Genomic DNA, 16,788 nt, shown 5'->3' with positions numbered 1-16,788 from the left:
AGTGGGGAAATCTATCTGGACACGGACTTATCGGCCTAACTGATCTTGGGACCTTTATGGTGTTCTGTCAATTTCCACAGCCGATATATATATATATATATATATATATATATATATATATATATACAATATTTTTAGGGGGGGGGGAGCACTATTAAGGTTTGGCCTGAGGCCCACAAGCAAGTAAATCCGGCACTGGCTCTCGACCCTCTCGATCCTCGTTCCCCGACAAATTTACCAAGACATTTCTCTTTGCCTGGCTCTGCTAATCCCACATGTGCATTGAAGTTCCCAGCAATGCACAACAACCTCCAGCTCAACCATTCCAATCATCCTCTCCAGTGTGTCCCTGGAGTCCTGCTTCGCCGCCCCAGTCTTTCCCGTCTCTGGCCCATAAAACGACATAGTACACAACATTTGCCTCGATCACCACCAATGCCATAACTATCTGTCCCTCCCACCTTTCCTCTCTGACCACCTGCTTGCTGATCTCTTCCGACACTATAATGGCCGAGCCATTACTCACTCCTTCCATCCCCACCTGAGTGAAACAGCTTGTATCCTCCCACCAATATCCTTGCCCCATCTCCTTTGCATCTGGTCTTCTGCACACACAACACTTCCCTCTTCTCTGCATAATCTCCACCACCACTACTCCCCTCCCCACCAATAATCTGACCTTCAAACTACCCAGCCGAACCTCGCTCCTGAACCACTGCCCACCTGGCAGAGCCAGTACCATCTTGATTAGTTTGGGATCCTCAGGTCATCAATCAACAGCACTGCCCAGGCTGACCTGCTTGTCATAATTTGTCCACAACGTTTTTAAATTTCATGCTTTACATCGTTTTTGGCCCCATCTCTCAAAGGTTAAGAACCCCTTAGAATTTTTAAATAAACTGCCTTATCTGGATTAGGATCTTCACCAAAATCATATCAATTAGTCTTTGTCACAGTCCCAACCTGTCCACCAAGTTTCAGCCAAATCCGTCAACAACTTTTTGAGATATCCTGCTCAAAGACAGACAAACAGACATGGGTGAAAACACAACCTCCGTCCATCATTGGGAGCAGAGATAATCATGGAAACATCTCTAGATTATAATTTACCACATATCAGGAACATCCCAACAAAGTTGATTATAAGTAAACACATCACTTTTGTGTCTGTAACGTAGATGTTATTTTTATGAATTATCAAATTAGTCAGTGTTGCCGTCATGGGTGTCCACAGGGAGGGGCAAAGGGGGGGGCATTTCCCCCTCCCCCGGAAAATCTAAAATTTGAAAAAATTACATGGAAAATACAAAATGAATAAAATAACATCAACATTTCTCAACAGTTCATTCAGTTAGAGCAGGTTAATACTCTTGGAACAGGAATTGGAGCCGTCGGGGATCTCTTCCGAAATTGTCAATGACCCTGTTCATTAGCTCGGTCTTCTGGCTGTTCACTTTGTTGCGGTGGACACTGAGCATGCAGAGGGCGGACAGACGTTTATCACTCATCGTTGATCTTAACCAGGTCTTCACCCTGCGCAGTGTTCTGAAGGACCTTTCCACTTTACATGGTGTTGTAGGCAGAGTCAGTGCGATGAGGATAGCCTTGCTCACAGCAGGGAACAGAGTGGTCTGCTTCACCAGCTCGATCATACCCAGAGAGTTGTCATCCAGTGGCTTATGCTTCTGCACGTCATACCACGCTAGAGCTTCTTCTACAAGGTTGTCAATGCCATACATTTCCTTGACAGATGAAACGATGTGCTTGAATTCATCTCTTTCTGTTTGCTGCATATCTCTCGGATGTAGTGCGAAAATGTGAAAATATGGCGTGTTACTTTCACCAAAGCGACTTTCCAGAGACTGGATCAAGGAATCAATGTACGGGACATAGATGGTGCGGCGATAGTACTCCTCAACGGAGCCTCCTACATTCGGCCGGTGGACCTGGCGTACGCATCGCCGAGGCATCGTCAAGTCTATGCCAAGTTCTTCTGCCAAGGTTTTCACCTCAGGGATGACATCTTCTGAGAACACACGGTCTGCACCATCCTGGTGAGCTCGGAAAGCCTTCATCAACAGGTCGATGTGATCTCGGACTCCCATCATGTCCATGTCGACTGCCTGCAGCTGTTGGGTCACTGGCTCCAACATCGCTGAGTACTTCGCAATGATCTTCAGACAGGTGAGGAACACTGTGGTTCCTGCAGCACACCTCAGCTGATACGCCGTCTGACACGTACTCTGTGACTCATGCTGGTTTTCCTCCAGTTGCTCCAGTTGTGCATAGATATCACAAAAGTTCTCTGAAAAGATGCGGATGCTTTTGTACTTTGCGCTACATCTGGTTTCACACAACAAAGGTATATTTGGAACCAGTCTCCTGCGCTTGGGACTGTCACGGAAGAATTTAATGATAGATTTCACAGTTCCAGTCGTATTCCTAACATCTGCGACAGAATTCAGATCATAATCCACCAAATTCAGTCGATGTGAAGAGCAGTGCACGAAAACAGCTTTGGGATAGGTGTTCCTGATACGGGCCTGTACACCATTGTCTTTTCCTGCCATGGTTGAGCATCCATCGTAGCCTTGGCCGTGGAGCTTGTCGAGGTTAAGACCAAATTTTTTTGCTTGGTCAATGATAGTATCTGCAATTGTTGCAGCGTCCACCCTCTCCAGTGGAATGATTCCAAGGAATTCCTCACGTATGGTGGACGAGTCATTCCGTTGTTCCTGCAGCGCAACAAATCGTACTCCAATGGACAGTTGCTCGGTGCCTGATAGATATGTCAGCAGTTTCATCTGCAATGATAGAGAATCCATTTGATTCATTTGCAGGTTTTACAATATTGTCTCTTACTACTTCTTCAGAGAGAACTATCAGCTCGTTCTGTACACAAACTGATGTGTATCTCGCATTTTTGCTTGCGCCCTCCATGTGATCCTTCAGGACCGTGTCCCCTGCTTCTATCCTGAATCGCAGTAGGTCACAGAGGTTCCCCGATGTACTCTCCTTCCCCCTCAATGCAATGTCATGGCTGCAGCAGAACAGAATGCTAGATAGTGTGGGGAACAGTTTCTCTCGGTTTTGAGTGACTGCTTTGTTGACTGCTCGGTCCATCTGGCTCACGATGGTCAACTCTGGCCTTTGCACAGTGGTGAGGAAATTGTTGGCATCTTGCAGTGCACCTTTGTGCCAGGAGGAAAGCATGTGCTTCCTCGCACACTCATTGAAGTCTTTGTATTTAACAAAAGTTGGCACGATGAACGCACCCATTAGACCTCGGTGCACTGGTTGAGGGAACAGCACACAGTATTTGCACAGAGCACCTTTCAAGTGACTTGAGTAGGCCAGCCATGGAGAATATTGGTTTATCCACGTGTGGCGGAAACAGCGGGAGCCCTGTGAATCGTTCTGATAGCTGTAATCAGTTGGTTGGACGTATGTGCTCATCAGGAGGTCATATCTTCGATTATTGGTCAAATGTTCTGTGGTTTTGACGTATGATCCAAATTGGTGTTTGGGGTGGCATCTGATTGGTTGCTGTGAGTAACTGCTCGTGATGTCCCCCTCTGCGCTGCTCTGCTGGTTCAACATGCGTCTCCGATGTACCCGGGGTGTCTTGATTGTTCTCAGAGTCATCAGACTTACGTTTTTTAAAGAACCTCCTGAAATCCATTTCACATTCCTGAAAAATAAGAAAAATGAGGTTAACATAACAATACAAATTTAATACACTGGTCTTCCCCAAACTCTATAACAATCAGATCAAGAGCATTTAGTTTGATTATTTTGTATAAAATCCAACGTAGAAAATTAGCATGAGTTTTGTTACTGAAATAAAATAAATAGGCGCAACACAGAAGGAATAAACGAAAAAACACTATGTTCCACGCCAAATATCATGACATTCGATCAATCGTGTGTCTTCTACCTGAAGAATTGTGAACATTTTGTTCTGTTCTTTACAGTAATCTTAGCAAAAAGATGTCTTCACACTTCACACGGCGATCTCAGGATAACATTGCCCCCCCCCTGCATTTTTTCTGCAGACGCCCATGGTTGCCGTTAACATTGGTCAACAACAGGTCATGGTCCATGACATGGTAAGTGAGACATTCACTTATGACCCATTTTCATTTTATTTCTTCTTTGTTCTTTTAAAATTTCTTCTTTCCTGTTCCGTTTGATCACAAAGAAAAAGTTTCTTTGTCCAGATGTTATTTTAAAGGGAGCTGGCAGGATGGCCAAGAAATACACACATTCGTCTCTTACCTGTTTAGCCAGGTTTGAATCCCCACCCAACTACAAACTGTCATCCCGGTGTTTTAGAGGTCGGGCGATTCGTCAATGATTGTGCCGTCCCCTTGAATGGACGTCAAGCCGGGTGTCTTGTCTACTATCATTAGTTGGTGGATGTTCAGGATCCCATGGTGTCCTTCGCCAAGAGAAGAGAGTTATCATCTGCATTCTGGTCAAATTCCTGTCCTGACCAACTGCTGGGAAGGCAATGGCAAACCACCCAGTGTCACCCATGCCAAGCAGCCAAGGACCTGTCTTTAGGCAGAGCACACAATCGATCAATCAATCTTCTCGAGCTCTTTTCTTTTTTCATTCACAATTGTTATCTTTTCTAATAATTTACTTTTGATGGCATCTACATCTCACATGGATGGTGTGCCTCCATTTCTGCCTTTCACTTTCCTTCTTCCACTTCTTTCATATTTCTGCATAATGTCACTCCCTTTATGTTTCTTCTACTCACTCGCTCTGCCCATCTCGTATCAGGCAATCAGTGTGAACCTTTACTCACACATTATACTTCATTTTGCTGAGTTTCTGTGACATGTTTGAAGGTTAAATCAATCCTGTCTGATTGTCTGCTAAATGTGACTCGTTGGAAAAACAAAGAAAAACATAAAGAAATATAATGTTACTTTTGGGCACAGAGACAACTTGATGAGAAAACGGACACATTCCCCTTCATGTCCAAAGGGCACAGGTTCGGATCGCTGCGCTTAATGGATACAAAATAGCTTTTAAGTGAAAGTTGTCGCTACTATTCGTTGTAGGAGATGACATTTGGCCTCATGGCGGGAGATGCCAACATGAAATATTTGCCCATTTCCACTCACTTCTTCTTTTGATGGCCACAATTATTCCCATGTTATTGTGGGGTCAGTCAGGACAAGTTTGGTCCAACTTTTTCATAAACCAGCTGGCCAGGCCTAATGTTCGACTAAAGTTAGGGCATGTATTTGTAATTTGTTTCAGGTACTGGCAATAGCTCTCCGACTCTTTGTGAAGGATACCGTGGGATATTTAACATCTATCAACTCATGTCAGCAGATGAACACCAGTTACCTGAGGGACAGCACACACAACAATGCCTCAACCAGCCTGTGAAACATCAGGCCAACAGTTTATCCCTGGGCCAAGATTCAATCGCAGGCTAGACAGCATAGAGGCAAATGTGTGTACCTGCAGGCCAACCTGCTAACCCTCTGTTTCTGCTCACTGATGGGAGCAACATAACATGCCCTGGATAAAGGTAGAGGTGAAGCTCAGATGTGGGAGGGTTCAGGTGGAGGCGAGTTCTTTGCAAAATCAACCAATCTATGCCAACTGGACTGAATTGAAACAGAGGTTATACACAACCCCAAAACATACTGGGTTCAACATATTATCCAGTGAATGCCCATCTTTAAGCTAGCGCTCGATCGTGCGTGGTGTTGTCGATGCAAATTTCTCATGCATCCATGTGCTTGAACATGCATCTATTTTAATAATACATATTTACATTTTAAATGACCTTGTATCTCTTTTCTGTATTGGAAGATAACCAATCTGCTTCATAAAACAACCCTTGTTCCCCAAAACAAATTGGCCATCCAAATAATCTTTCATCTTTATTCAGTGTAAGAGAATCATCTATCATTTTATTTTTTGTTTATTAAGGGATTCTCATGTATAAATAATTATATACTGGTGTCTGAAAGTCTGGCTTGGAAACAAGAGTCGAGCTTAAATGGAATGAGTGTGAAAACAATGACCAGAACGCTTATCAACCTTCAGGTCATAAATATTCCTTCGCCCTTCAAAATTAAGCTGACCTCTAAGATTGCTGCTGCAAAGCTGTGAGTAATCTCTCCCTTCAATCCTCAAATGTCAGTCGTGGCACCAGTATGTCTGGAGGATGAACAGACATAGTCTCACTGAATACTTAATCAGAATTCAAAGTCTCCATGTAGTACTGCAGAATCGGAGGAAGACTGTGTTGCTTATTGAAATTCCGCTTTAATTCTCCGTATTCGCATATGTATTTTTTTGTTTTAATAAATGACTCAAGTGGACATGAGGAATTGAGAATTTCTTTGACAGGATGATGCCAAGTATTGTGCAAAAAGACATTTGTGGCACTTCAAAACACGTCTTCTGTGAATCTAAAGCTTTTTATTCACAAAACAAAACCAGAGTTGAAAGACCACATTACCCCAAGCCAGCTTGCTGTCTTGAGAAACAAGGACATGGGTGGGGTCTACGGGCAGAAAATATGATGGGTCGTAATGACGTAAAATGCCGTCATATTTTGTAAAAGCACCGCAAAAGGGACGAGTTTTGAAAGTATCAAAAAGGTGATCTGTGTTTTACTGTGTTCGAGTATGCATATAATTTCTGTATATTGAACTTAAAAAAGATCTTAGAGGTTCTGGAAAACGTTTTCTTCAGCAGTAGTCTTTTACACCATCATATTTACCCTAAAAAGGTAATCTGGAATTTTGTGGACCAAAGCCAAAGGCATGTCTTAAAAAAAAAAAAAACTTTTTTCACAGTAAGTTTCCTGTTTGAAATGATTTTCAGTTTTGTTTGACTGCCAGGCCTGAGCCTCTATCCCTGGGCTGGCTGCAAAACGTTTGGATGGAGATGTGCAAGATGTAACTCCATTCTGGATTTCCAATGATATCAGCTTTTGGGCCACTTGGCAATTTGTGCTAATCTCTGACAATGAACAAACTTATGATGGAGACGCACCTCTGATCCATGGGTGTAACACTCACGTCATTCAACATGCACAACAGTCTTTACACGCTTGTGCTGGTGGTCCCACAATTTGGCTTGGAGACTACATTGAAATGGTAATTGAAAATTAACTTGAATCTGATGTTGGCATCAAGCCCTACCCAAATCCCCTTGTACCCGCTCACTGTCACCTCCGCAATTTTGGCCTGAGCCTTGCCTTGTTCACTATGTTGCTGATCAGATAAGAATTTCCAACACTGCTGACCTCCCCATTAAACTCGTTAAGTTCTTTCCCAACCTGGTCATTCAGCAGGCAACTTCAAGCCCCCCGGACATGGTTGCAGTTTCTTTTGCTGCCGGCATCCTTAGATACTACCGCCAATTGACCTTTGCTCTTCAGGAGACTGTCACTTCCAGAACGGGATATGCTGTGTTGGGCGGTGGGGGGGGGGCAGGTGGGGTATGTAGAAGATCATATTAACGTCATTAGGAATACATTTTCAAACACGACAAACTGTTACTTATTAAATGACAAGCAAATACCACCCATTGTCACTGCATTGATGAGAATACGAAGAGAGGGTGAGAGAGGAGGGAGTGGAGGGGTGAGAGAGTAGGGGCAGACAGAGAAGGTGGGGATGGTGGGTAGAGGGTGGGGGGGGAGAGGAGAGAGAAGCGGGCAGGAGGAAAGAAAAAGAAAGGGAGAGAGCAAATACAGCAAAAGCTTACCTTCCTGTGATACTTAACCCCCCGGGGATCTTTGACTGGTCGAGGGATAAACATGACCACCACCGCCGCACCTCAACACAGAGTGCCATTTCCTGTGTGTTTTGTATTTTACGGCGATGGTCCTGCTTCACACAGGGGCGACAAAGGTTTCGTGGGCTTGAAATGTATCTTCCTGAACCAGATAGTGTGGACAGTTGACTGAAGTATCACACAACTACTGGGGAATTGCAGGAAGAGGATGGCAGGATGTCGTCATTGTTGTCGTCTTCTTGCTTCTCGTCTTCTTTTTTCCTCTTGAGGAGCTTCAGCTGCTCTTGATGCAGCCATTCCTGTTGAGTTTGCTGAGGACGGCAGAGTGAGGAAGGGGAGGAGGGCAGAGTGAGGAAGGGGAGAAGGACAGAGTGAGGAAGGGGATGAAGACAGAGTGAGGAAGGGGAGGAAGACAGAGTGAGGAAGGGGAGGAAGACAGAGTGAGAAAAGGGATAAAAGGATGCAAGGAAATCAAACACAGGTGGAGGCCATTTAGCCCATCATGCTTGCGCAAACACAATACTAATTTATCTACACAAGAAGTTTTTTTTTTCTCTTCTTCTTCTACTTCTTCTTCTTCTTCTTCTTCTTCCCCTCAGGGGAGGGGGCATGGGCTTGGTTACAAAAAACATACAACATCAACCACACAACACTTCTTGACAAGACCCCCCACTAACAGCACTCAGAACACGTGCACACAATCACCCATCAATGCTCAAACTTGTCATAATTTGTCCACCACTTTTTAAAATTTCATGCTTTACATCGTTTTTGGCCCCATCTCTCAAAGGTTAAGAACCCCTTAGAATTTTTAAATAAACTGCCTTATCTGGATTAGGATCTTCACCAAAATCATATCAATTAGTCTTTGTCACAGTCCCAACCTGTCCACCAAGTTTCAGCCAAATCCGTCAACAACTTTTGAGATATCCTGCTCAAAGACAGACAAACAGACATGGGTGAAAACACAACCTCCGTCCATCATTGGGAGCAGAGATAATCATGGAAACATCTCTAGATTATAATTTACCACATATCAGGAACATCCCAACAAAGTTGATTATAAGTAAACACATCACTTTTGTGTCTGTAACGTAGATGTTATTTTTATGAATTATCAAATTAGTCAGTGTTGCCGTCATGGGTGTCCGCAGGGAGGGGCAAAGGGGGGGGGCATTTCCCCCTCCCCCAGAAAATCTAAAATATGTAAAAATTACATGGAAAATACAAAATGAATAAAATAACATCAACATTTCTCAACAGTTCATTCAGTTAGAGCAGGTTACTACTCTTGGAACAGGAATTGGAGCTGTCGGGGATCTCTTCCGAAATTGTCAATGACCCTGTTCATTAGCTCGGTCTTCTGGCTGTTCACTTTGTCGCGGTGGACACTTAGCATGCAGAGGCCGGACAGACGTTTATCACTCATCGTTGATCTTAACCAGGTCTTCACCCTGCGCAGTGTTCTGAAGGACCTTTCCACTTTACATGGTGTTGTAGGCAGAGTCAGTGCGATGAGGATAGCCTTGCTCACAGCAGGGAACAGAGTGGTCTGCTTCACCAGCTCGATCATACCCAGAGAGTTGTCATCCAGTGGCTTATGCTTCTGCAGGTCATACCACGCTAGAGCTTCTTCTACAAGGTTGACAATTCCATACATTTCCTTGACAGATGAAACGATGTGCTTGAATTCATCTCTTTCTGTTTGCTGCATTTCTCTCGGATGTAGTGCGAAAATGTGAAAATATGGCGTGTTACTTTCACCAAAGCGACTTTCCAGAGACTGGATCAAGGAATCAATGTACGGGACATAGATGGTGCGGCGATAGTACTCCTCAACGGAGCCTCCTACATTCGGCCGGTGGACCTGGCGTACGCATCGCCGAGGCATCGTCAAGTCTATGCCAAGTTCTTCTGCCAAGGTTTTCACCTCAGGGATGACATCTTCTGAGAACACACGGTCTGCACCATCCTGGTGAGCTCGGAAAGCCTTCATCAACAGGTCGATGTGATCTCGGACTCCCATCATGTCCATGTCGACTGCCTGCAGCTGTTGGGTCACTGGCTCCAACATCGCTGAGTACTTCGCAATGATCTTCAGACAGGTGAGGAACACTGTGGTTCCTGCAGCACACCTCAGCTGATACGCCGTCTGACACGTACTCTGTGACTCATGCTGATTTGCCTCCAGTTGCTCCAGTTGTGCATAGATATCACAAATGTTTTCTGAAAAGATGCGGATGCTTTTGTACTTTGCGCTCCATCTGGTTTCACACAACAAAGGTATATTTGGAACCAGTCTCCTGCGCTTGGGACTGTCACAGAAGAATTTAATGATAGATTTCACAGTTCCAGTCGTATTCCTAACATCTGCGACAGAATTCAGATCATGATCCACCAAATTCAGTCGATGTGAAGAGCAGTGCACGAAGACAGCTTTTTGATAGGTGTTCCTGATACGGGCCTGTACACCATTGTCTTTTCCTGCCATGGTTGAGCATCCATCGTTGCCTTGGCCGTGGAGCTTGTCGAGGTTAAGACCAAATTTTTTTGCTTGGTCAATGATAGTATCTGCAATTGTTGCAGCATCCACCCTCTCCAGTGGAATGATTCCAAGGAATTCCTCACGTATGGTGGACGAGTCATTCCGTTGTTCCTGCAGCGCAACAAATCGTACTCCAATGGACAGTTGCTCGGTGCCTGATAGATATGTCAGCAGTTTCATCTGCAATGATAGAGAATCCATTTGATTCATTTGCAGGTTTCACAATATTGTCTCTTGCTACTTCTTCAGAGAGAACTATCAGCTCGTTCTGTACACAAACTGATGTGTATCTCGCATTTTTGCTTGCGCCCTCCATGTGATCCTTCAGGACCGTGTCCCCTGCTTCTATCCTGAATCGCAGTAGGTCACAGAGGTTCCCCGATGTACTCTCCTTCCCCCTCAATGCATTGTCATGGCTGCAGCAGAACAGAATGCTAGATAGTGTGGGGAACAGTTTCTCTCGGTTTTGAGTGACTGCTTTGTTGACTGCTCGGTCCATCTGGCTCACGATGGTCAACTCTGGCCTTTGCACGGTGGTGAGGAAATTGTTGGCATCTTGCAGTGCACCTTTGTGCCAGGAGGAAAGCATGTGCTTCCTCGCACACTCATTGAAGTCTTTGTATTTAACAAAAGTAGTCACGATGAACGCACCCATTAGACCTCGGTGCACTGGTTGAGGGAACAGCACACAGTATTTGCACAGAGCACCTTTCAAGTGACTTGAGTAGGCCAGCCATGGATAATATTGGTTTATCCACGTGTGGCGGAAACAGCGGGAGCCCTGTGAATCGTTCTGATAGCTGTAATCAGTTGGTGGGACGTATGTGCTCATCAGGAGGTCATATCTTCGATTATTGGTCAAATGTTCTGTGGTTTTGACGTATGATCCAAATTGGTGTTTGGGGTGGCATCTGATTGGTTGCTGTGAGTAACTGCTCGTGATGTCCCCCTCTGCGCTGCTCTGCTGGTTCAACATGCGTCTCCGATGTACCCGGGGTGTCTTGATTGTTCTCAGAGTCATCAGACTTACGTTTTTTAAAGAACCTCCTGAAATCCATTTCACATTCCTGAAAAATAAGAAAAATGAGGTTAACATAACAATACAAATTTAATACACTGGTCTTCCCCAAACTCTATAACAATCAGATCAAGAGCATTTGGTTTGATTATTTTGTATAAAATCCAACATAGAAAATTAGCATGAGTTTTGTTACTGAATTAAATAAATAGGCGCAACACAGAAGGAATAAACGAAAAAACACTATGTTCCACGCCAAATATCATGACATTCGATCAATCGTGTGTCTTCTACCTGAAGAATTGTGAACATTTTGTTCTGTTATTTACAGTAATCTTAGCAAAAAGATGTCTTCACACTTCACACGGCGATCTCAGGATAACATTGCCCCCCCCCTGCATTTTTTCTGCAGACGCCCATGGTTGCTGTTAACATTGGTCAACAACAGGTCATGGTCCATGACATGGTAAGTGAGACATTCACTTATGACCCATTTTCATTTTATTTCTTCTTTGTTCTTTTAAAATTTCTTCTTTCCTGTTCCGTTTGATCACAAAGAAAAAGTTTCTTTGTCCAGATGTTATTTTAAAGGGAGCTGGCAGGATGGACAAGAAATACACACATTCGTCTCTTACCTGTTTAGCCAGGTTTGAATCCCCACCCAACTACAAACTGTCATCCCGGTGTTTTAGAGGTCGGGCGATTCGTCAATGATTGTGCCGTCCCCTTGAATGGACGTCAAGCCGGGTGTCTTGTCTACTATCATTAGTTGGTGGATGTTCAGGATCCCATGGTGTCCTTCGCCAAGAGAAGAGAGTTATCATCTGCATTCTGGTCAAATTCCTGTCCTGACCAACTGCTGGGAAGGCAATGGCAAACCACCCAGTGTCACCCATGCCAAGCAGCCAAGGACCTGTCTTTAGGCAGAGCACACAATCGATCAATCAATCTTCTCGAGCTCTTTTCTTTTTTCATTCACAATTGTTATCTTTTCTAATAATTTACTTTTGATGGCATCTACATCTCACATGGATGGTGTGCCTCCATTTCTGCCTTTCACTTTCCTTCTTCCACTTCTTTCATATTTCTGCATAATGTCACTCCCTTTATGTTTCTTCCACTCACTCGCTCTGCCCATCTCGTATCAGGCAATCAGTGTGAACCTTTACTCATATATTATACTTCATTTTGCTGAGTTTCTGTGACATGTTTGAAGGCTAAATCAATCCTGTCTGATTGTCTGCTAAATGTGACTCGTTGGAAAAACAAAGAAAAACATAAAGAAATATAATGTTACTTTTGGGCACAGAGACAACTTGATGAGAAAACGGACACATTCCCCTTCACGTCCAAAGGGCACAGGTTCGGATCGCTGCGCTTAATGGATACAAAATGGCTTCTAAGTACAAGTTGTCGTTACTATTCGTTGTAGGAGATGACATTTGGCCTCATGGCGGGAGATGCCAACATGAAATATTTGCCCATTTCCACTCACTTCTTCTTTTGATGGCCACAATTATTCCCATGTTATTGTGGGGTCAGTCAGGACAAGTTTGGTCCAACTTTTTCATAAACCAGCTGGCCAGGCCTAATGTTCGACTAAAGTTAGGGCATGTATTTGTAATTTGTTTCAGGTACTGGCAATAGCTCTCCGACTCTTTGTGAAGGATACCGTGGGATATTTAACATCTATCAACTCATGTCAGCAGATGAACACCAGTTACCTGAGGGACAGCACACACAACAATGCCTCAACCAGCCTGTGAAACATCAGGCCAACAGTTTATCCCTGGGCCAAGATTCAATCCCAGGCTAGACAGCATAGAGGCAAATGTGTGTACCTGCAGGCCAACCTGCTAACCCTCTGTTTCTGCTCACTGATGGGAGCAACATAACATGCCCTGGATAAAGGTAGAGGTGAAGCTCAGATGTGGGAGGGTTCAGGTGGAGGCGAGTTCTTTGCAAAATCAACCAATCTATGCCAACTGGACTGAATTGAAACAGAGGTTATACACAACCCCAAAACATACTGGGTTCAACATATTATCCAGTGTGTGCCCATCTTTAAGCTCGCGCTCGATCGTGCGTGGTGTTGTCGATGCAAATTTCTCATGCATCCATGTGCTTGAACATGCATCTATTTTAATAAAACATATTTACATTTTAAATGACCTTGTATCTCTTTTCTGTATTGGAAGATAACCAATCTGCTTCATAAAACAACCCTTGTTCCCCAAAACAAATTGGCCATCCAAATAATCTTTCATCTTTATTCAGTGTAAGAGAATCATCTATCATTTTATTTTTTGTTTATTAAGGGATTCTCATGTATAAATAATTATATACTGGTGTCTGAAAGTCTGGCTTGGAAACAAGAGTCGAGCTTAAATGGAATGAGTGTGAAAACAATGACCAGAACGCTTATCAACCTTCAGGTCATAAATATTCCTTCGCCCTTCAAAATTAAGCTGACCTCTAAGATTGCTGCTGCAACAAAGCTGTGAGTAATCTCTCCCTTCAATCCTCAAATGTCAGTCGTGGCACCAGTATGTCTGGAGGATGAACAGACATAGTCTCACTGAATGCTTAATCAGAATTCAAAGTCTCCATGTCGTACTGCAGAATCGGAGGAAGACTGTGTTGCTTATTGAAATTCCGCTTTAATACCCCAGATTCGCATATGTATTTTTTTGTTTTAATAAATGACTCAAGTGGACAGGAGGAATTGAGAATTTCTTTGACAGGATGATGCCAAGTATTGTGCAAAAAGACATTTGTGGCACTTCAAAACACGTCTTCTGTGAATCTAAAGCTTTTTGTTCACAAAACAAAACCAGAGTTGAAAGACCACATTACCCCAAGCCAGCTTGCTGTCTTGAGAAACAAGGACATGGGTGGGGTCTACGGGCAGAAAATATGATGGGTCGTAATGACGTAAAATGCCGTCATATTTTGTAAAAGCACCGCAAAAGGGACGAGTTTTGAAAGTATCAAAAAGGTGATCTGTGTTTTACTGTGTTCGAGTATGCATATAATTTCTGTATATTGAACTTAAAAAAGATCTTAGAGGTTCTGGAAAACGTTTTCTTCAGCAGTAGTCTTTTACACCATCATATTTACCCTAAAAAGGTAATCTGGAATTTTGTGGACCAAAGCCAAAGGCATGTCTTAAAAAATTTTAAAATTTTTTTCACAGTAAGTTTCCTGTTTGAAATGATTTTCAGTTTTGTTTGACTGCCAGGCCTGAGCCTCTATCCCTGGGCTGGCTGCAAAACGTTTGGATGGAGATGTGCAAGATGTAACTCCATTCTGGATTTCCAATGATATCAGCTTTTGGGCCACTTGGCAATTTGTGATAATCTCTGACAATGAACAAACTTATGATGGAGACGCACCTCTGATCCATGGGTGTAACACTCACGTCATTCAACATGCACAACAGTCTTTACACGCTTGTGCTGGTGGTCCCACAATTTGGCTTGGAGACTACATTGAAATGGTAATTGAAAATTAACTTGAATCTGATGTTGGCATCAAGCCCTACCCAAATCCCCTTGTACCCGCTCACTGTCACCTCCGCAATTTTGGCCTGAGCCTTGCCTTGTTCACTATGTTGCTGATCAAATAAGAATTTCCAACACTGCTGACCTCCCCATTAAACTCGTTAAGTTCTTTCCCAACCTGGTCATTCAGCAGGCAACTTCAAGCCCCCCGGACATGGTTGCAGTTTCTTTTGCTGCCGGCATCCTGAGATACTACCGCCAATTGACCTTTGCTCTTCAGGAGACTGTCACTTCCAGAACGGGATATGCTGTGTTGGGCGGTGGGGGGGGGGGCAGAAGATCATATTAACGTCATTAGGAATACATTTTCAAACACGACAAACTGTTACTTATTAAATGACAAGCAAATACCACCCATTGTCACTGCATTGATGAGAATACGAAGAGAGGGTGAGAGAGAGAGGAGCGAGTGGAGGGGTGAGAGAGTGGGGGCAGACAGAGAAGGTGGGGATGGGGGGTAGAGGGTGGGGGGGGAGAGGCAAGGGGGAGAGGAGAGAGAAGCGGGCAGGAGGAAAGAAAAAGAAAGGGAGAGAGCAAATACAGCAAAAGCTTACCTTGCTGTGATACTTAACCCCCCGGGGATCTTTGACTGGTCGAGGAATAAACATGACCACCACTGCCGCACCTCAACACAGAGTGCCATTTCCTGTGTGTTTTGTATTTTACGGCGATGGTCCTGCTTCACACAGGGGCGACAAAGGTTTCGTGGGCTTGAAATGTATCTTCCTGAACCAGATAGTGTGGACAGTTGACTGAAGTATCACACAACTACTGGGGAATTGCAGGAAGAGGATGGCAGGATGTCGTCATTGTTGTCGTCTTCTTTCTTCCTCTTGAGGAGCTTCAGCTGCTCTTGATGCAGCCATTCCTGTTGAGTTTGCTGAGGACGGCAGAGTGAAGAAGGGGAGGAGGGCAGAGTGAGGAAGGGGAGAAGGGCAGAGTGGGGAAGAGGAGGAGGAGGACAGAGTGAGGAAGGGGAGGAAGACAGAGTGAGAAAAGGGATAAAAGGATGCAAGGAAATCAAACACAGGTGGAGGCCATTTAGCCCATCATGCTTGCGCAAACACAATACTAATTTATCTACACAAGAAGTTTTTGTAGTTTTTTTTTTTCTTTTTATTCTTCCCCTCAGGGGAGGGGGCATGGGCTTGGTTACAAAAAACATTCAACATCAACACTTCTTGACAAGACCGCCCACTAACAGCACTCAGAACACGTGCACACAATCACCCATCAATGCTCAAACTACCTGAAAGTCCTGTCAACATCCCTATACCCCTCCATCTCCATAACTTGCAGGTACCTGTATCATTATTATTAAACTTGTCTCCTTTTTCTGCTGCCACGACCTTCCCAGGGAGGCCATTCCATGCATTAACTACTCTCAGAGTAAAAGACCCCTGCTTTTCTGCCGTCTTGACTCTCCTCTTCTTTACTAAGGTTGCTTCCAACATACGTAAATGAAACGAGCTCCGACCTCGGCTAAATATCCTGAACATATCTGCATTGTACTGGTCTGCACCAATGGGAGCTCGAGGTGTAGATGATGAGCCAACCAATGGGCGTTCGTATTAACCGTGACGTCATTACGGTTGAACCAATCATTGTCTACCTTATTGAGACCTGTGTATAAAGCACACGCCTTCACTTCCTTGTTCATTTGCTGCGATGTTTTTTACCCTGAAGAGTGCAGCATGAAAATCTTCGGTCACTATTATGTCGTGTTTGTTTGTATCCATATAAAAGTTCTTTAGTACCAAACATCTGTGTGTATATATATATATATATATATATATATATATATATATATATATATATATATATATATATATAATTGTGCCCAGGGGTCGGGTGAGAAGATCACGAGGGGTGGAAGGGGG

The 16,788-nt window shown here is 43.9% G+C and overlaps 2 protein-coding genes across 8 annotated transcripts in view; one reads left to right on the top strand and one right to left on the bottom strand.

The window, feature by feature from the left end:
• The window catches only part of LOC147018401 (solute carrier family 23 member 1-like), a 203,798-nt gene that overhangs the window by 30,827 nt on the left and 156,183 nt on the right, over positions 1–16,788 (top strand). For 2 of the 5 annotated variants that reach the window (XM_085898009.1, XM_085898011.1), the window contains one exon: positions 4,056–4,109. The exons of 2 other annotated variants lie outside the window; for them this stretch is intronic. In XM_085898009.1, coding sequence (XP_085754135.1) covers positions 4,056–4,109 — 54 coding nt within the window. Of the gene's footprint in view, positions 1–4,055; positions 4,110–11,757; positions 11,812–16,788 lie in introns of all 5 variants that reach the window. One more of the 5 variants, XM_085898008.1, reaches the window with a different exon arrangement.
• On the bottom strand, positions 144–15,740 carry LOC147018404 (52 kDa repressor of the inhibitor of the protein kinase-like). 3 transcript variants are annotated; one of them, XM_085898020.1, is made up of 6 exons: positions 15,463–15,740; positions 15,027–15,156; positions 13,819–13,897; positions 7,753–11,394; positions 7,322–7,451; positions 144–3,691 (listed from the first exon to the last, which is right to left on the bottom strand). In XM_085898020.1, exon 6 carries the CDS (start codon positions 2,832–2,834, stop codon positions 1,362–1,364), a length of 1,473 nt encoding a protein of 490 aa, XP_085754146.1. In that variant the 5' UTR covers positions 2,835–3,691; positions 7,322–7,451; positions 7,753–11,394; positions 13,819–13,897; positions 15,027–15,156; positions 15,463–15,740; the 3' UTR covers positions 144–1,361. The 3 variants fall into 3 exon arrangements, 2 of the variants coding, with proteins under 2 accessions (XP_085754146.1, XP_085754145.1); XM_085898019.1 differs by lacking the exon at positions 13,819–13,897; XR_015062372.1 differs by lacking the exons at positions 144–3,691; positions 13,819–13,897 and adding an exon at positions 6,116–6,192.

The sequence above is a fragment of the Eptatretus burgeri genome, chromosome 10, assembly GCF_056783735.1.
Source record: "Eptatretus burgeri isolate ZD-2024b chromosome 10, Ebu_testis_v1, whole genome shotgun sequence".
NCBI lineage: Eukaryota > Metazoa > Chordata > Myxini > Myxiniformes > Myxinidae > Eptatretus > Eptatretus burgeri.
Note: the sequence above shows the minus strand (reverse complement) of the source record. Positions and strands in the feature narration are given on the sequence as shown.

What these genes read in the sequence shown, in the direction of transcription:
- LOC147018404 (XM_085898020.1), bottom strand. Translation starts at nt 2,834, where the DNA reads ATGAATCAAATGGATTCTCTATCATTGCAGATGAAACTGCTGACATAT.